General features: G+C 40.5%; 1 protein-coding gene and 1 long non-coding RNA gene across 4 annotated transcripts in view; one reads left to right on the plus strand and one right to left on the minus strand.

Moving 5' to 3' along the window:
- LOC144044528 (uncharacterized) overlaps positions 1 to 12227 on the minus strand; it is a 108561-nt gene extending 96334 nt beyond the window's left edge. Inside the window, exon 1 of the long non-coding RNA XR_013291289.1 lies at positions 12139 to 12227. This is a non-coding gene — a long non-coding RNA (uncharacterized LOC144044528). The remainder of the gene's footprint in view (positions 1 to 12138) is intronic.
- Positions 3295 to 20941, plus strand: part of map6d1 (MAP6 domain containing 1) — a 30022-nt gene continuing 12375 nt past the window's right edge. The window contains exons 1-2 of one of the 3 annotated variants that reach the window (XM_077558995.1): positions 3295 to 3352; positions 19587 to 20176. In XM_077558995.1, the coding sequence (XP_077415121.1) occupies positions 19770 to 20176 (407 nt within the window). In that variant the 5' untranslated portion in view covers positions 3295 to 3352; positions 19587 to 19769. Of the gene's footprint in view, positions 3353 to 19372; positions 20177 to 20941 lie in introns of those variants that run through there. The other 2 variants (XM_077558996.1, XM_077558994.1) reach the window with 2 other exon arrangements.

The raw sequence follows: 20941 nt of genomic DNA on the forward strand, positions 1-20941 counted from the left end.
AGCACGGCGCCGCAAAAATCAGAACGAGAAAAACTTGTGAAACTTGAAAAGGCTAACAGTAGAGTAGAATGAAAATAAGCAAAGGAGATATTAAGAGAATTGTTTTGGTGGAAGAGACTTAAGCCGAAAATGCGTCAACGCCGCGCATGAAGGTAATATAATTTTTCATACTAAATAATTTTTAGCCAATCAGCACGAAAGCCCAATCGGGAGTTTATCGGGCCGGCGGAGTAGGACCCCCCGGCTCGCCCCCGGAAGTTCCTGTAAATGTGGCCCTGTTGGGAAGGCTCCTGCAGTGGTGACGCGCACATACACATACGAAGGCTGGCCCCGTAAATTGACCCCGAAGTTCCTGCGGTGGAAACGCGGCTCATGTCTTGTTAAGAGAACAGCGAGTCGTGTATGTGTGTGAGTGCGTAGGATTTAATCTGCACGGGAAAACGCGGTCTGGAAAGACTCCCAATAACAGGATTTGTGAAAATCTGTGGTTAAAATGTTTGCTGCTGATCATGTTGCCTTTTTGTCCTCACGGAAGCTAAACCTGCTAACAGGTCAATCGACAACACTCCCTGATCTACAGTTAAGATTGGCAATCAATACAATGTTACTGTGATTATTGTCCAGTACCAACATGGCGTCTCGCAGGCTTTCCCGCGCCGCACAGGCACAAGAGCGCAGTTGTTTTATTAACAGTAAAATAATCCCCAAAAAGCATTTTTTTTTTTTAAATGAACATTGTCTTGAGAGAGGGTTGTCATGGCAACAGGCAGAGGATTGGACTCCGCAACGGCGGCTTGGGCTCGTCTCTCGGCGCTCTCGACAACTCCAACATGATTTCATACTGCGGGGATGCCAGGGAATGTCATAGAAAATTGAGTAGCTAAAATTGAGAATGAAAAATTTTACCAGAAATGTGGATTTTTCTGGGGTGGTGGTGGGTTGGCTAGTTACTATTTTTTTTTAAGGTCACGTCAGGGCACCTGATGTGTGTGATAAGTTTCCCATCAGTCTTGGAGCACTTTTAAGTTTTTAGCCTCTTTAAAAGAATGAGATTTTGCAACAGGCATGAACCTGACAAAATGGACACAATCTAGATTATAGCTGCAAATATGTCAGCAATTGTTTATGAGTATGAGTACAATAGGCTTGTGTACCAACTGCTTGTCTGAGCAGTTTTGCCCAAAAGTGCGTTTTTAACTGAATTTCAGTTATGTGTCTCCACTGGTCACAATAAATATAAACTAGGGGTGTCGACTTGGTGTTAATTTTGAGTTAATTTGAAATTCCTTTAAGCCACAAATTTTTTAGATTAATGACCGCCCCTTACTTGGAAAGCCTGTACTGGAGGAATTCCAGTCGCAACGCAGCAGACACGCACACGTCAAAATTTAGCAGTAACAAAATTAATAATAATGCATATATTTGAGGAGACTGGGGTCAAGTTGTATTTTACAATTTTAAAAATGTGCACAATTTCACAAGTTCATTTTTTAACACTGTGCTCGGTTTGAACACTATCCAGTGTTGCAGTAACACTGGTTAAGTATGAAAAAAGTTAACACTTTGCAAAGTGTCAGATTTACACTCATTGGTGTGGACACATATACAGACGCTCCCCTACTTACGAACATTCGAGTTACGAACAACGGTACATACGAACATTTCTGCGCGTACAGTATGTCGAAAAATGTTCGGAAAGAAATGCTGTAAGTTAGATTTTGTATTGCGCGTAGTGCTTCTTTCCGCCGCTAATACCGACGATTGGCGCTGTGAGAGCTCATTGGAGGCTGAGCAACGTGGCGAGGAGGAGGAGGAAGAAACGCCGGTCCCCATGAAGCAGGAAATAACTTTTGAAGCCGATTCCAGCGACGACGAAGAATCTCTCATGATATAAAATCCTCCTCCTCCATCATCTCCTTAAGCATCGAGTACATCTTCCAAAAGTAAGTTCAACTTCATTTTATTTATCTTATTACGTACATGTACATACTGTGTGTGTGTCTCGCTCTCTCTCTCTAACATACGTAGTACAGTACAGTACTGTACGTATTCTCTCCATTTTATTAAGTTTTTTTCAGTACAAACCAATGCAGGTTACTTGTACAAGCCTTAAACATACTTATATAAACCTTCAATATACTAATATAGGCTTTAAACATAAATTATAATACAAAATATAGCACTGAAGCAACTTACGAACAAATTCACCTTACGAACGATCGTCCGGAACGTAACTCGTTCGTAAGGTGGGGAGCGTCTGTAAACACTTTTCTAGCGTTGGATTTAACACTCTCAGTGTTAATCTCACACTGGTGATTTTGCTGTGTATGAAGTCATTCCTCTCTATTATTCTCACATCTTAAAAATCTGCTATGATGTGCTCCAACGCACAGACAAACCCTCACAATGAACACTTTTGCGCCACATATTTAATCGAATCAACTCGCTACATTATGAATTTGCATGCTGCTGCGTGGAAGCGAGTAACAACCGCGCCGCCTCTTCCCTCCCAACAGCCCGTTTATTACCGTAAAGCAATGAGTCAGTGATGATGTGTGTGCGTTAAGTGTGCGTGTGCCCGCAATTCACCTGCGCTTCTTTGCAAGGGCATTCGGTGTCATCGAGAGACAAGCCGTGCGCTGGAAAACAACAACGGCCAAACGGCAGAAACACACAAACATGGCCGCGGGTTCGGGAGAAGCTCGATCTACAAAGAAACTCCCACTGCGACATCAGACACCCGGTGACACGCAGACACTCGAGCGTTCTCGTGCCGTGCTCTGTTTATCGGGGCCGAGCCCATCCATCAGCCCGGGCTGGTTGCCTGGGTAACCCCCCCCCCCCCCCCCCCCCCGTTAGTATTCAAAGCACGGAGCGAGCGCGGGGAACTAAATGTGTGAGTGTTAGTCAGGTAGGGGGAGATTCCCCACTGGCTTGTACACAAAGTACACACACGCAGGCGCACACACGGCTCTAAAAGAGACAATTCCATTAAGGCGTGGCTGTTAAAATTCTCCCTTCCTTCTTCTCCGTCTCGCTCCGACTGTTCGATTTTCATTCAGCTCAATTTCCCTTAAATTTCATTCAAGCCTCCAAAGCCCCCCCCCCCCCCCTTTCCCCGCCATTTTTCATTCACATCCTGCAGCCCGCTTGCTCATTCATAAACACCACCACAACTTACAGCGGCAAAAAAAGAAGGAAAAATAAAAAAAGTAGGGAGGGGTGAGGAAGGAGGTGGAGGGAGGTGTTGCCCCTACTGACTTACTGACTGACTGCGGACTCGCTGAGGGCTCCTTGAAAAGCCGAAATATCCAATCGGGAGGCATGGAGTGCAGCTAAAGCTGAATTGAGGGTAGGACTCAAATCCAAATCTCATTCAGCCATTCACTCGGTCGTCACCGCCGCCGCCGCCGCCATTCATTCAGGCAAGCTAGACTTCATTCACACCTTGAGGTTTCCGTCACAATCAAAATTGTGAGGCCGTTGTGTCAAAAAAAGAATCCATATCATCGCCATTCCTGCAATAACAACCCAAGTAAATAGAAGATTCAAAATGAGGACTTTAAATTATTAAGAGGGAAAATCCAAACCTATGCGGAAAACCGAAGAACTCGGGATATGCTAACCTTGGCCGCAGTAACTGAAATCACACATTTCATCACTTCGAGAGGAATTTTGCCCAATACTATTTCTTAGTATTGTTTTAACTGGGACACATTGGAGGAGTTTCAAACATGAGCTGCCCCTTTAACCCTGGAAAACCCACGGGGTCAAATTTGGCCCCTATAAATTCTGCTACTCAAATAACAAAGACCTTTTTTTCTTTTTTTTACAAATTTAACTTCAAAAGTCCAGAGTGCCACTTCTGACCCCTGCATGGGGCCATCTAGTGGATGAATATTACACTTACATGAGCCAGAGTGGTGGTGACAAGATGGCTAAAATGCAACAAATAAAACAAAAAAATGGTATTGTTCAATGTAGCTGTGTATTTGATTGATTATTTTCTTAAATTCTAAATAGTTTACTGACAGTTTTTGTTATTCAGATTTTTCGAAATGATACCCCTAAATCCCAAAGGGTCAAATTTCGCCCTAATCCTAAATTAGGGAATAAAGGGTTAAAATTGAAAAAAACATATATTTTGGTGTTCAGTGAATTTATAGCAGTCATTTAATGTATAATTCATAATTTTCCAAAGAAGAAAAGGGTTCTTGGGTTCTCCAGGGTTAAGGCCATACTACAGCATCTCAATTGAATGGACTATATGCCACGGTGGAGGCGGGACTTGCGGGTTTTCACCCATCAACGTTGTTTCCCAGTACTTGTGCTTCCGCCTTCCCGGGTGCGAGGCTACGAGTGTGGTGTCTGCCTCAGTGTCCAAAGCTACGAGTGTGGTGTCTGCCTCAGTGTCCGAAGCATTTCAGATAGCCGAGACGCCCTCCCACCGATGAGCGGGAGCGCGCGGTTGCGGGGCGCAAGGGTGGAGGTGCGAGTGTTTGAACGCGGAAACGACGCTGATGTGTAAAACCCGGAACCCTGAAGTCCATGGCATCAACCCCATTGAAGTCCAGACTCATTCATGTCAGGGTGCTAGATATGAAAATGCCAAAGCAATTTAACATTCCACCTTTGATGACAATTATTGTAACATTAGCCGTTAGCGAAGGCTTGCTAGCTAAACAGTTTGTCGGTACTTCACTGCTTCTGTTTCTCGAATTTTCTGGATTAAATAAATGTCAGTGAATCACAATGGAGTATCAAGCTGTTGTCAAATGTATAGAAGGTAATTCCAATGGGCAACTTTCCCCAAACTTTGGGTCAAGGTGCAAAACAGGTCTGAGATCAGCTCCATTTGGTAACCCAATTTAGTCAAATACTGTAAGCTAGTATCTTTATCATCCGCTGAGTTTTGCTGTAGTTTTTTGTTTGTTTGTTTAATTATTGTTTGTCGTAATATACGGAAGGCGTGGAACTGGCAATGTGGCATAAACAGTTTTGCAAAGTCGTTTGAAGGTGGTGAAAGTCAATCGAACATGATGAAGTCGTTCGAACGTATTGGAAGAATGTAGGCCAAAGGTTAAAAACATAGCATTTTTTTCCCCCCATAATACTGTGGGATATTTTACCCATAATGCCATGGGGTAATTACACTACACATGCACAAGTCAATGCCCCATGGCATTATGGGAAAATCTGTCATGTTTTTACAAAAAATACGCTTGACGACTTTGCCAATACTTTTGAACAAATTCATAAATACGTTTGAAAGGCTCTAGCACGGTTTGAACGCCTCTAGCAATATGTTCGAACGATTTCATAGTACGTTCAAACAACTTTACAAATACATTTAGAACGACTCTATAAATATGTTTGAAAGACTTAAAGCAATACGTTTAAAAGACTTTACTAATATATATATATTTTTTTCTTTCTTTCTGGAGAGCTCAGTATTGTTCATTCGGTAATTTTACCGATTTGACATGTCATCATCATTGCTCTCTTTTTTTTTCTTTTCTTTTTTTTTTATATATATGTTTTTTAAATTAATTTTTATTTTGTATGTGGGTGAGTATGTGCATGTGCGTGTGTGTGTGTACTCATTAGTTCACCTAAAACCTATTAAAAATCCCATACCGTTCACCTAAACCGAACACTTCAGAACCCAGCCAGAGCCGTGAGGCCGCTAGGAGACCCGAGGAAGGACCAAAGAAAAGAAAGAAAAATGAAAAAACAGCACCGACCAGACACCACCCACCGGGCCACCGCGACTTTAATAATATATATTCGAACGAGTTTATAAATATGTTTGAATGACTTTGCCAATTCATTCGAACGACTCTACCAAGTCGTTCAAACAACTTTGTAGTACGTATGAACAACTTTACAAAAAACTTTCTGAATACGTTTGAACAACATAAAACAATACATTCAAATGACTTCACTAATATGTTCAAACAGGTTTATAAATACGTTTGGACAACTTTACCAATAGGTTTGAATGACTTTGCAGTATGTTTGGAAAACTTTATCAATACATTCAAACGACTTTACCAATATGTTGGACCTACTTTACAAATACGTTCAATCGGCTTAAACCATACGTTTAAACAACTTTACAAGTAATACGTTTGAATGACTTTGTAGTATATTCGAACAACTTCATCAATACATTCAAATGACTTTGCGGTATGTCCGAATGACATAGCCCAGTCAATACTGTTTCCTCCACATTGACAGTAACATGCTTTTGTCGTAATACGAAAAGTTTGCTGCTGTAAACATTTTTGCATCTCTGTTATGAGCACAAAATAAGACCGGAGGAAAGTTTCAGGGCTTGACGACTTTAACATAGTCCACGGCCTCCAAGTGTTGGTTTGGGTGAACGGTATGAGATTTTTTAATAGGTTTTAGGTGAACTAATACATACACACTCACACGCACGCACATACACACCCTCATAAAAAAGAAAAATGTATAAAAAATATATATATAAATAATAAAAATAAAAAAATATATATAAATAATAAAAATTAAAAAAAGAGAGCAATGATGATGACATGTCAAATCGGTAAAATTACCGAATTGAACTGAGCTCTCCGGTAAAAAAAAACAACAAAAAACATAGTCCATTGACCACCACCCACCACCAAAGTAGGGGATGGTTGTAATGAAGCAGATTTTGTGTGAAATGCCAGGGAATGTTGCTGGAGTCGTCCGAAACTTCATATAAGGCATGATCAACATTAGGGGGAGTGGGGGGGGGCACTGCAGTGGGGGAGATAAAACGGTTGCCATGTTGGATGGGACAAGTGGGGGGGTGCAGTGGAAAGTTTAGTTATGATGGCAGACGGTAACAGTGGATCTCATATCAGATTTCACTGATTTATTTTTTCATCTCATCGGGAGTGTGTACGTGCAAGTGTGTCAGTGAGGCAGCATGAGAGGATATGGGAGGGAGGGGGGGGGGTCATAGAGGAACCAAAGCGCTGTAATAAAATCCTCGTGGCTCGACCTAAATGTTGCGCCAGCTCTGAGATTGACAGTAAACATGACTCTCCACTTCCTAACGCACATAAATATATATTTGTGACACTCCTTCATATTTTGCACTATTTTTGGCGGCATGACAAATTTGTCTATTGACTACAAGATTTTGACAGCACATATCATTTGTCACATAAACCGTTACAATAGAAGCATAATAAAATGACTGACCTAAACTGACCAACGCGCCTTAACTGTCATTCCTACATCAACACAGATGATCAAACAGAGATTACACGTCTTCAAGTCAGATTTCTCAGTGAGCTTAACATTAAAGCCAAGCAGCAGCTAGTTGGACCGCAGTGAAAAGAGCCGGCCCAAACAATGCCATAAACACCTCGGCACCAGTTATTGCTGCTGAAGCTGGCGAAAAGCTGCCAGCTGTTACCCAAGTACACTGCTCCAAATAAATAAAGGGGAAGGCATAATCAGAATAGTGCAAGCATAAAAAAAAATTTTAAATGTAAAATTAAAAAAAAATTAAAATTAAAAATTAACTCTTTCACTGCCACTGACGTTTAAAGACATCAAGTAAAAACCTACGCTTCACTGCCAATGACGTCAAAAGACGTCATCCAATGATTTTTTTTTTTTTTTTGAAACGGGTAGAGGAAACCCTTCCGCATGTCTGGTGAAAGTTTCAAGTCTGTCTGTTGTGCCTAATGACTATTTTTGGCCCCTAGAGGGCAGCGATGACTCTCTTTTGACAAGATCGGGTGGGCGTCAGTAGAGGCGGAGCTAGAGCGTCGAGCAGGAGATGAGAATGGAAGACAAAGGAAAAATGGCGGCCGGTCGCGAGGAGCTCACGCCCGAGACGTTTTTTTCAAAGACCAAAAGCATCGCTGAAAAAGCACATTGTTGACGACGATGATCATCATCGATGATGAAGATGAGGGTGGTGACTCCGTGGTTGGAAAGCATTGACGCGGCAGTAGAAGACGTTAGATGGAGCTAGATGGAGGAGGGAACGGGCAATGGCGAGCGTTTGCAAGCAGCTCTACACTTACAAGACGAAAGGCATCGACCAACGCTAAAATAGTACATTGATGACGACGGTGATCATCCTCGATGATGATGAAGGTGAATCCGAGCTTGACGGCGAAATTGGAACCGCTGACGCGGCGGCTATGACGGTGTCGTAACGCGGAGCGCAACCGAGCACGCACAGGCGGACGTTCGATCGGACGACGGAGAGTGCCCCGAGTCCAATGCATATTCATCGGAGGAGTGTGTACAGTCTGCTACTTGCTTTTTATTCCCCGGAAAAAAAGGCCGTCAAGAAAGTGTAACGTTTGCACGCAAAACGGACCAATGTGAAAGTGAAAGTAAACTGTTGTGCGAGTCCTGGCGTCTCCTTGCACGCAGGAGAGCGTTACAAAAGGAAAAACTGTATTTGAAACATCCACATAATTGTAAGTAGTACCACAGTTGCACACATTTGTAAATAGTTTGCGAAATTGTTTTGTCAAATTGTTACACTGTTGAATGGAAATAAATTATTTAGGTGTTTGTGGCATCATTCATGGACAAAAAGAAGTGTACAATTCACTAGAGTGCATGAAATAACATCGTTTCACAAAAAGCTCTTTTTCTCCGTTTTTTGTTTCAAAAGAGAGAATTTCGGTGAAAGTAACCATTTTCTATTGTTGATTACTGAAGAACGGAATAAGGTAGAAACAAACTTTTTTTTGCTGATGAAAGATGAGAGTCCAATCTTTCATTTGGTAGTGTGTTTCCATAGTCCAAACACAACATTTTCTGTGGACCTTGAAAGATCAGTCAAAATGCTTAAATCGGCTGGCAGTGGGGACAACCCGTTTCTGAAAACGTCTGGCAGTGAAAGAGTTAAAAAAAAGAATAGTGCACGTCCCACTTCCAGGATATCACGCCGTCCAATTAGGAAGCAATAACCATTGTGAATCATTTTCATACACAACAGGTGGAAAAGAAGTTTTACCACGAGCGATAGCATGAGGCGGTAGCTGCAGTTCACATTAGTTTCCTCTGTAGTGCAGCTTCTTTAGTATCCATATGAGACTTGGCAAAAAAGGTTGTGCGCGTCTGCCAACACGTGTCACGTGACACATGTCAAGAGTGTGGAAGCGATACCAGGAGACAGGTCAGTACACCAGACGGACGGTAACAACCCGAAAGCGGGACTGCTAACACTGTCAGAACTCTCCATATTGACCCCCACCAGCAGGCCACTTGTGGTCATGTTTCCGGCCAGGCTGTCAGAAACAGACTCTGTGGCGTTGGCATGAGGGCCGCAATTGGGGCCAGTACTCACAACCTGGCACTGTGCGACCCGATCGGCATTTTCCAGAGAACAACAGAAGTGGCAGATCGGCCACTGGCGCATTGTTGTCACAGATGAGAGCCAGCTCAAACTGAGGGCCTGATTTATTAACATCCCAAATAGCGGGCGCTAAATGTGTGTTGTTGGCAAACGGAATAAAAATGGCTGCCTAACAGTATCAATCAATCAATCGTTATTTATGTAACACTTCTTACAACAACAAAAAAATACATCTCAAAGTGCTTTTCACAAGTTAAGAACAACCCAAACATTAAAGGACCTCAAATTGAACCTTGAGGCACACCGCATGTTACATCATAGCTCAAACTGAGGGCCTGATTTACTAAGATCCCAAATAGCGGGCGCTAAATAGGTGTTGTTGGCAACAGGAATAAAAATGGCCTTACTAACAGTATCAGTCAATCTTTATTTATATAGTACTTCACAAAAATGCTCAAAGTGCTTTACAGGAGTTAAAAACAACCCAAACAATGAAGGACCTAAAATTGAACCTTGAGGCACACCGCATGTTATTTCATAGACTTTTGAGCAGTACACTGACGGATGAAAATCCATCAATCGTCAACAAATTGGCTGTCCGTCATTGACGGATTGACGGGATGCCCACCCCTGGTATCTAAATTACCATTTTTAAAAAAATCCCAGTGACCTTTTTTTTTTTAATTAACTCTTTGACTGCCAGACGTTTTCAGGAACGGGATGTCGCAAGTGCCAGCCGATTTAAGCATTTTGACTGATCTTTCAAGGTCCACAGAAAATGTTGTGTTTGGACTATGGAAACACACATACTACCAAATGAAAGATTGAACTCTCATCTTTCATCAGAAAAAAATCTGTTTGTTTCTGCCTTATTCCGTTCTTCAGTAATCAACAATAGAAAATGGTTAGTTTCACCGAAATGCTCTGTTTTGAAACAAAAAGCGGAGAAAAAGAACTTTTTGTAAAACGATGTTATTTCATGCACTCTAGTGAATTCTACACTTCTTTTTGTCCATGAATGATGCCACAAACACCTAAATAGTGCTTTACTTTTGTAAAACGCTATCACCAACAATGAAAAAGTGTTTTTTGGTTGCAAAATAAGTTTATTTCCATTCAACAGTGTAACAATTTGACAAAACAATTTCGCAAACTATTTACAAATGTGTGCAACTGTGGTACTATTTACAATTATGTGGATGTTTCAAATACAGTTTTTCTTTTTGTAACGCTCCCCTGCGTGCAAGGAGACGCAGCAGGATTTGCACAACAGATTAGTTTCACTTGTGATGGCTCCTTTCGCGTGCAGACGTTACACTTTCTTGACGGCCTTTTTTTCCAGGGAATAGCAAGTAGCAGACTGTACCCACTCCTCCGATGGATATGCATTGGACTCGGGGCACGCTTCGTCGTCCGATTGAACGTCCGCCTGAGCGTGCTCGCTTGTGCTCTGCGTTTTCCGGTGTTAGCATCGCTAGCCCGTGAACCTTTATGACGTCGTCATAGCCGCCGCGTCAGCGCTTCCAACTTCGGCGTCAACCTCGGAGTCACCATCATCATCATCGATGATGATCATCGTCGTCATCAATGTGCTCTTTAGCGTTGGTCGATGCCTTTCGTCTTTGAAAAAAATTCCCAAGTGTGAGCTGCTTGCGGTCGCCATTGTTCGCTTCTTCAGCCATCTAGCTCCGTCTCACGTCTTCTACTGCCGCGTCAACGCTTCCAACCTCGGCGTCACCATCATCATCGTGGATGATGATCATCGTCGTCATCAATGTGCTCTTTAGCGTTGGTCGATGCTTTTCGTCTTTGAAAAAAACTGCTCAAGCGTGAGCTGCTTGCAACCGGTCGCCATGTTCTCTTCCCTTCCCCAGCCATTGTCCCCTCTAGCTCCGCCTCACGTCTTCTACTGACGCCTACCCAATCTTGTCAAAAGAGAGTCATTGCTGCCATCTAGGGGCCAAAAATAGTCATTAGGCTAACTAGATCTGCTTGAAACTTTCACAGCAGCTGGCCAAGGCTTTACTCCACCTGTTTCAAAAAATATATAAAAAAATTGGATGACGTCTTTTAACGCCATTGGCGGTCCTCCGTAGGTTTTTACTTGACGTCTTTTAACGTCCATGGCAGTCAAAGAGTTAAGAAAATAAGGCCAAATTTTTTTTTTTATTATTAAATGCAGGTTTTAATACAAAATATTGGAGAAAAAAAACAAACAAAAAGAAAGGCTTCTGTTAAGAAGGAAAAGGAGTCAAAACCTCCAGAGAGTTCTTAAGGAAACGCGATGACGAAAGGAGGGAAGAATTTCTGAGAGGTTAAATTGTTGCTGGTACTCCGTAATGTTCTTTTATCAAACGCACAGTAGTCAAGAGACCGACATAGACACGGTTACAACAGCTGGCTGTGTGATCTTTGGCTAATAAACGCTGCTTACATCACCCGCATGACACGAAGGAACCGAAGAAGAAGTGGCGGGCCAAAGAAGTCAAGAGGCTGAGCTTAAAACAGGAAGCAAGATATTTACACCATTTGTGCACATGCGTAGGTAAGCGTTCTTGCCTGGTAGTGACGCATCATGCCCCGGGTACCAATTAGAAAGTTGGTAGTACACGCACACACGCAAACAGCGGCGGACGGCAGAACCATTACATCATGAGCCTCGGGGAGCAAGACTCCAACGCTGACCACTGCGGCGGCGGCGGCGGCGGGGTGTGGGGGTGGGGGGTGTATCATTACGTCAGATCTTAAAGAAGGAGCTGTGATTGGGTGGCAGGCAGCAACAGGGCACATACACAGGTCAGGTGGAGGGTCGCAGAAACGTTTGATGTGGCCACACAAACATCCACAGGCTTATCGTGCAGCTGTCCCAGCTAGCGATGACCATTGCTAGGTAAAAAAGATGCTGTTATTATTATCTAGAGTAGGTTATGAGAAAAACACTGTATAAGTAAACAAAGAGGTGGCAAAAGTACTCACACACTGTATTTGAGTAAAAGCAGAGGTGGCAAATCCAGGTCCAGAAAGTAAAAAGCCTGCCACAGTTAGGCTTTAGCCCCAGGTCTTAGCTAGCTAGCTCGTTTACCTGCTAGGGCGCTAGCTAGCTAGCATCAGGGGCTAAAGCCAAACTGTGGCAGGCTTTTTACTTTCTCGACCTGGATTTGCCACCTGTGAGTAAAAGTACAGATAATAAATAAAAAAATATTAATAATTTCTTTAAAATAGGCTCCAGTAAAAGTAAATTGATTCAACTCTTGTGCGTAAGTAAATTAACTCATTCACTGCCATTGACGGCTATAGACGTCAAAAATTAATTGGAACTATTTCTATTAGTTTGCTATTTCTTTCCACTTTTGTTAACAAGAGTATGAAAACCTCGATTTTTTATTGTACATTTAGAACAGATATCAAATTTGGGATTAATAGTGAAGTCATGTGATTAATTACGATTAAAAAATGTAATCGCCTGACGCCCCTAATTTATAATAATTTTCTTCTTCTTTTCTTTTTTTTTTTTAAATCGCATCAGGCGATTACATTTATTTAATTGTAATTAATTGCATGACTTCAATAGATAACTCACGATTAATCACAAATTTTATGACTGTTCTAAATGTGCAATAAAGAATTCTAGGTTTTAATACTCTTGTTAAGTGAGGCGTTTATGTCGCTAGCCAATGGCCGTACACAACGGTTCAAAGAGCGAATGCTTAACATCATATGGTTAATCTCTGCTAAAGCAATTACTATGTCCTTATTTGGAAACCCGACCGAAAAGTGTTGGCACAAACAGTGGAGTAGTTGCTACGTGTATTTCGCGTACGTTTTTTCTGCCACTGTATAAAGTTGCAAATTTGCTACTTTATAAAGTGGCAAATTTTCGAGAATTTTTGGGGGGTAAATTTGTGAGTTTATAAAGTGGCAAATTTTTTTCTCTGAATATTGCCCCCGCCCTCTAAAAAAATATAGATTAATACGTGACCCTAATACGCCATTGTAAAAAAACTCATTAAAATGAACTGAATTAAAAAATCTAAAGTGAAAATGAAATAAAACTGTATAATCAAAAATAGAAAACTATCATAACCAAGTGCTCATATCGTCTATGAAAAATTACTAATATTAACTCATTCACTGCCATTGACGCCTAATTTTTAATAATCTTTTCTTTTTATTAAATTGTGAGTTACCGAGTGAAGTCACACGATTAGTTACAATTAATTTTAATCACCTGACGGCCCTAATTTTTAATAATCTTTTCTTCTTTTTTGTTTTTTAAAAATAAGAAAATATTTTTAAAAAAAGGTTATTAAAAATTAGGGGCGCCAGGCGATTAGAATTTGTAATCGTAATTAATCGCATGACTTTACTAGTTAAATCACGATTAATCACAAATTTTATATCTGTTCTAAATGTACAATAAAAAAATGCTAGGTTTTCATACTCTTGTTAACAAAAGTGGAAAAAATGTTAAACTAAATAGAAATATTTCAAATGAATTTTTGACGTCTATAGCCGTCAATGGCAGTGAATGAGTTAATAGCTATTATAACCCTGGTTGGAAAACAGCGCAGCCTATCACTAACTTATGCTAACGTAGCAACAAAGTCACAATTACAGTGAACATTTGTATGAAAAAACACTTGTCTGCCATAAATCAACGCCAGTAAGTGCGGCAGTAACTCTGTAACCTCAAAATGCCGTAAAAGCCAGTCCCATAATATGAAACCCAACAAGGTCAATGTGTTTCATTTTAACAGCCCCGGACAAGTCCATGCACGAATGTATAAGGAGCCCGCTGAACTCTCTCGCACCGTCACCGTCCGCGCTATCCTAATAAAAAACGACCTCGATTTCAGATGGCAACAAAGATCGGACTGCTTATTTGCCTCCCCTTAAACGTCTCTTGAATGTTTGCACTCATCACACGCACGCATGCATTTGCCCTCCTCTCCCTTCTCGCTGCCAAGTCATATCGTGCCCCCCCCCCTCCCCCCCTCCATCCGGTGACACTAATTTATTGTGTCGTCTCCTCCGACCCAACGGTCTCTTCAGATTTACGGCCTTGACAAGCGAGAACGGCCCGTGAAATGCATGCGAGCGGAGCGGGGCGGGGCGGGGCGGGGGTCGGCGCTTGTCCAACTTAGCGTGATGATATTTGAGTGCAGTTTAAGAGCTGCTCATGTTGGCGAGACACGTGAGCGCATCTTTACAGTAGGATTTCCTCGTATAGCCGGCGCAAAACACGTGCCGGTGACAGCGGCGCGTGATTTCACCGTTTGCCCTCTGAGACGAGAGCTCTCAGGAGATGAAAATAAAAAAAAGGCTGGCTCTTTATTCTAATGAGCGGTGTATTGTGATGCCGCCCTGCCGCAGTGGATTGCAGATGAGCTTGTTCGTATAGCGCAGTCTGAGCCCACTCGCGCCGCCGCTGGAGGTGAGGCTGATGAACACGTCAGGGATCCGATTCCACTTTCAAAGCTTTGGTTCATGGAGGACAACAGAGAGAGCGGCGATTCCCCCATTTATCTAAAAATTCCACACACCTTTGTTCAAATGCCAGTTTTCTTTTTTTAACTCGTTCACTGCCATTGACGGTTATAGACGTCAAAAATTCATTTGAATTATTTCTATTAGTTGAACATTTTTTTCCACTTTTGTTAAGAGTATGAAAACCCAGAATTTTTTTTGTTGTACATTGTGATTAATTGTGAGTTACCTAATGAAGTCACGTGATTAATTACGATTACAAATTTGAATCGCCTGACGGCCCTAATTTTTAATATTCGTTTTTTAATAACGTCAGGCGATTACAATTTTTAATTGTAATTAATCCCATGACTTGACTAGTAAAATTTGGGATTAATAGTGAAGTCATGCGATTAATTACGATAAAAAAAAATGTAATCGCCAGACGCCCCTAATTTATAATAATCTTTTCTTCTTTCTTTTTTTAAATCGCATTAGGCAATTACATTTATTTAATTGTAATTAATTGCATGACTTCAATAGTTAACTCACGATTAATCACAAATTTTGTATCTGTTCTAAATGTACAATAAAAAAAAATCTAGGTTTTCATACTCTTGTTAACAAAAGTTGAAAAATAATTAAACTAAATAGAAATAGTTCAAATGAATTTTTGACATCTATAACCGTCAATGGCAGTAAAGGGGAAGTCAACCCAAAAAAAACCTTCTTGACAGTAATATGTTCTAGGCAGCCCCACTAGTCTAAATATGGTATTCTGGTTAATATTGCGTTAGTGGAATATGAGTTAAGCAGCAAAATCCAGCAGTTTTTATCAATATCAGAAGGCGGCCATTTTGGCACACAAGTGAAAATGACAATTCAGTTGCTCAGGTCTCAGGTAACAACCAATTACAGTGCAGCTTCAGAAAACAGGTGAGCTGTGATTGGCCGTTGCCTGAGCAACTGTGATGTCATCTTCAGTTGACAGCAAGTGGCAAAATGGCCGCCCACTGAGATGGATAAAAACGGCTGGATTTTGCTTCATAACTCATATTCCACAAATGTATTATTAAACAGAATGTCATGTTTAGACTAGTGAGATCACATGTTACATATTATTGCCAAGAAATGTTTAAGGTTGACTTCCCCTTTAAATTAATGAAACCAAACTAAATCATTTCAAACGTTTTTGTTTTTTTTACTATTAATGTGACTGTAACATGTACAACTAAATTGAAAAAAATAAAATATTTTAAAGAGGGTAAGTAAAAACAAATAACTGAAATGTGGTTGCAGAAGTGTACACACCTTTTATAATCCTTTTCAAACATGTACGTGTAAATGTGTAGCTCATGATTGGGTGAAAGACTGTGAAATTTTCTTATGTTGCTTTGTTTGTTGTTTTGTATATTTTGTCTTTACACATGTACTTTTATTATCAGTCTGTTTTTACTTTATATAGATGTTCGAAATAAAATTGGGAAAAAATTAACTGTGGAAGTGGCTTTGTTCAAAATTAACCAATCACAATCAAACTCATGTTAAATAGGGGCAGCGCAACAGGGATGTACTCAAGAACACATTTATCGAGTCCAAGTCAAGTTTGAGTCACAAAGGTCAAGCAACAGCGCCCCTGCTGGATGCACTCAAGTACTGCACTCAATTTGACCTAAACTGCTTCCAAGACACTTCAGCAATCAATTCAGCTCTTACAAGTCCCAAGATGAAAGCATATGACCATGAATTGGGCATTTCCATCCCTCCTCTGCCGGATTGCGATATGACGTGCGTGTGTGTGTGTGTTAGCCAACGAAAGTAGCATTGCACCCCGTTTCATGGGAAATCGCTTGTGCGCTTAAGCGTAATCTTCGCTAACTAACCAAGCGAGCTTGGCAGAGGGTACTCGTTTACAAGCTACAGAAATTAGACATCATGTCAGAGTTGAGGACCAGGCAAATCCCTTTAAAAAAAAAAGAAGCATGGACCACCACTGCCCTCTATGCTTGTGTGACGGTATGACAGGTAAATAACAAAGGAGAATACAGGCAGTACTTAATGCATAGTGGTCAGTCTAGTAAAGAAAAAAAATAATAATAATAAAAAAAAAGGCATTTTAGAGTGCCAGTGTCAAACAAGTTTATCAACGGTTCATACATTTCCTTTTTAAAAAAAACTATTTCATCTTTGGATAAAATGAAAATATGTGAAATTCAAGGAAGAGCAAAGGGGACGTTTCGGGTCAGTGAGGACTCGCTAAGCGACTTCATCCACCAGCCCTCCAACTGTCATCACGTCAAATCAACAGCCATTCTATTTTGCTGCAATTCCATGCTAAATTCAGCAGGCAAAATACTCGTCATGTTTCAAATGTCTTTTTGGAACTTCGTTTTCAGAGCTGAGCGGCTACAGTTCATTTTTAGGGAGACACTGCCACCTAGTGGCTGTTGGTTAACAATTGCGCTGGTATTTCTGTGTGCAGTAAAAAAAAAAAAAATCCAGGCTATTTTGACAAATGTTATTTATTTTTTGATTAAAGATTTGTGTCTTATATGCATTTTTTTTCTCCAATAAACAATTTATTTACCTATCCCGTACTGTATTATTATTAATGTCATTTTGATTGATGACTATATTTGTTAAAAGAGAACATGGCTGCTGCTTTGTGTTGCAAGCCAAAACATGAGGTATAAAAGTTCTTCCGATATGCTTAAGTTAAGTTGGAAGAAAAAAAAAGAGGATCAATTAAGATGCCCTTACATGTCGGCGATGAAAACGACAGTATTTTTTGCAATGGATGCTTAAGACAAAACAAAATGTTTAAATTTATGCTTGAATACTATTCAAGCATAAATTTAAACACCAGTTACCCTATTCAATGAATAGGATAACTTTCTATTACATTTCTCCCAGTTGCCAATAATTGGGAAGATTTTCACATTCCATGTTAATTTACCAATGAAATTTTACCATAAAATGTGCAGAATTTGACTGGAAAGTTTCCACCTGTAGACTAAATGAAATTACTTAATTTAATGTAATTTTATTTGATTTAATTTAATTCCAATAATTTAGAATGTTTCCAAATGTTTCCATGTTAACTTACCAATGAATTTAATGTATTTCAATTTATCTGAATTGAATTAAATGTAATTCCAATACTACAATTTGGAATACTTCTAAATTTTTCCATGTTTACTGGACAATTAAAATTAACCATACATTTTTACAGAAATTCACTGGAAAGTTTTCACATGTAGACTAAACGAAAAGTACCAACCAAGCACAAGCATGTGTTTTTTTACAAGACATGCCAAAAGTTGGAGAAGCTTAACGTTATTAATGTCAATTTGGTTTTGTTTTTTGTTTGTTTTTTCTCTATCCCCTACGCCCTGTTGTTTTTCCCGGAAATGGAACACTGAATGTTTATCAACGAAAAAAAGAAAGAAAGAAAAATACATTGAGATAAATTCAACTTCTACAGTAGGCCTATGTTGTTTTTTGCTAACATAATCAGCACAGTCGATTTAAAACATTACGAAGGAGGTATAAAGGTAAGCTACAATGTGTTTGCTTGTCGAAACTGTACCTGAGTGTTAAAGTGTTTACTTACTTCAAAAGTCGATAGCACTTAAGCCTCCTCGAGTCTCGACTAAATTCTCTGGAGCATTCCTGTGTTAGCTGCAATCAAAGCAACGACTTGAGCAGAATTCGCAAGGCCTTCTGGGAAATGTAGGCTCGTAAGGAGCACCAGCAGCTATTGAACATGATTAAAATCAAGTATTATTCCGATTATCCACCCATTAATTGGATATTTTATTGATTTGGCGTTAGGTGCATGTGAGGTGCAGCCTGGTATTTTTAATTTTAATTTTTTTTTACTGTAATGATAAATAATTTTTAAATGAGTGTAGCTGACTTTTGTTATAACTTTGGTTAAAAATATATATATACAAAAAGTAAGCCTATATACTCTTAAGTACACAAGAAAACGCAGAGAATGGAGCCACTATATGTGTACAATACTGACATTTATGTAATGTTCTTATTGTTGCTTTAGCGTAGGCGTGTTTCAATCTACGTACATGTTCGGTTAACGTCGCCGTCGTATGAACGCTCCATCGTAACCAGAGGATCCAATTTACAGTACTGTGTGGTAGTGCCATTCATCTCCAGCAGGTGGTGGTGTCACACAATAATAATAGTAATTTGCCCTGTACGTTAGTAATACTACGTATTATTAATATTTATTGATCCTAGGACAATTTAAAGTGTTCAATGAACCTAGCATGTATTGTTTTAGATTATCAAGCATTTTACACAGAACAGTTCTTGCATATTTTTCTCTTACTTCAAGCCCTTTTTCGTATTAAAATAAAATACAGATATATATGTATAACTTTACTGAGGTTGCAGTAGTAGTTATGAGTAAGTTTATGTTAAAACAATACATAATTATATATATATATAGTATTGAAATATTCGTCCTCTATTGGCAGATAAAATTAAGTGACAGGCTATTTCGTTACTTTTTTCTTCTTTCTTTTTTTTTTTTTTATGTTTTCTCCTCTGCGTGCATGGTCGACGTGCTGCATCAAAATTATGTAACGTGAGGAGATGCACAAGATTATTTCAGGTTCAGGACTGATTATCACTGAGTGAACTCCAAGACTTTAATGGTGCATGTGAACAAAAGTGGGGAGAAAAAAACCTTCAGCGAATGTCGGATTTGGAATGATCGGCGGATATTTTTTTTGCGCGGATCCCTCTGCAGAGTGGAGGCACCATATGCGAGCACGTCAGAGGTGCACTTGATCCCTGCTGTCACATGGACCCTCTCAGAACCCCACAAGCGGACCGAGAAGGAGCAACACTCTCATTTTGAATGTAAGCCTGCTTTATCTTTCCCTCCTCTTTTTTTAGTTTTTTTTTTTTTTCTTCAAGTGAAAGGGCGGCAATGTCTTGGCCGTGCATCAGCAGAGTGTGCTGCCTGGCTCGGTTCTGGAACCAATTCGACAAATCGGACCTTTCCGTGCCGCTCACCATCCAGAACTACTCGGACATCTCCGAGCAGGAGGTGCGATCCGTCACCAAGCAGGTATCCTGCCCGCCCTCGGTCCCCGGACCGCGAGATGCTGGCGGCTCTCCGACCCGGGGCTCATTCAGGGCGCGGAGGGAGCCCAGCTACAAGCCCCGCGAGGACTACCAACCTCCGGGGGTGCCTTTCCCCAGCGTCACGCAGTATAAGCAGGACTATAAACCCTGGCCCATCCCTAGGAAGGACCATTATCCTTGGATTAGTAATGGGGGCGGCCCGGGGGGAAGGTTGGAGGTGAAAGAGGACGACAGAAGCAGCTCCTACAGGTAGCACGCAAGTCGCACCCACAGCACTTGACATGGTTAAGTTGGGTCCATTATATTTTGTAGAGATTTTTTTTGGAATGAAATTTGAAATAACTGTCAATATTCATTTTTTACCCATAATTTAACATCTTACATTAACATTTAAAAAATTATATTCTTCCAACTTTGTGCATGGGACCGGGTTCCGAAATGAAAGCGTGTAGTCCCTTATTGCCGAATAGACAAAAACCCACAAGTAGCAGCCATGTATTGATTTTATGATTTATCTATATTTTGAAGCTTTATGCATAATAGCGTGACAAAATATGCATGTGAGGTGCAGGTATTATTTTTGTCCACTTGGGGTCGCCATTCTCACGCTTTACACTGTAGTATCTGTGACTTTGAATGTGTATGGCTTGAAAAGGTGAGGTCTGCCCTGTTAAGTGATGTAGAAGAATAGAATTGGCTGCTAGCTGGCTAATCTGTTAGCTAGTCTGCGTGTTAAGTGCCTCTGTGCAAATGTCATTTTTATTTTTTGTCACCCACCATTTGTACAAAAAAGCGGACCGGCATCTGTGTTTAATCTTGACCAGCTATGGAGAGATTACAATTGGTGCTCAACTATATTAAAGTAGCAAACAAAATATAAGATAACAAAATGAATAAAATTATTCCACTTTACATGAAGTACAGAATTGGCTCAGGTCAACGGCTAACTGCTAACTGGCTAACTTCTTAGCTAGTCTGCGCATTGAGTGCCTCTGTGCGAATGTCACTTTTGTT

Source organism: Vanacampus margaritifer, chromosome 2 (genome assembly GCF_051991255.1).
Source record: "Vanacampus margaritifer isolate UIUO_Vmar chromosome 2, RoL_Vmar_1.0, whole genome shotgun sequence".
Classification (NCBI taxonomy): Eukaryota; Metazoa; Chordata; class Actinopteri; order Syngnathiformes; family Syngnathidae; genus Vanacampus; species Vanacampus margaritifer.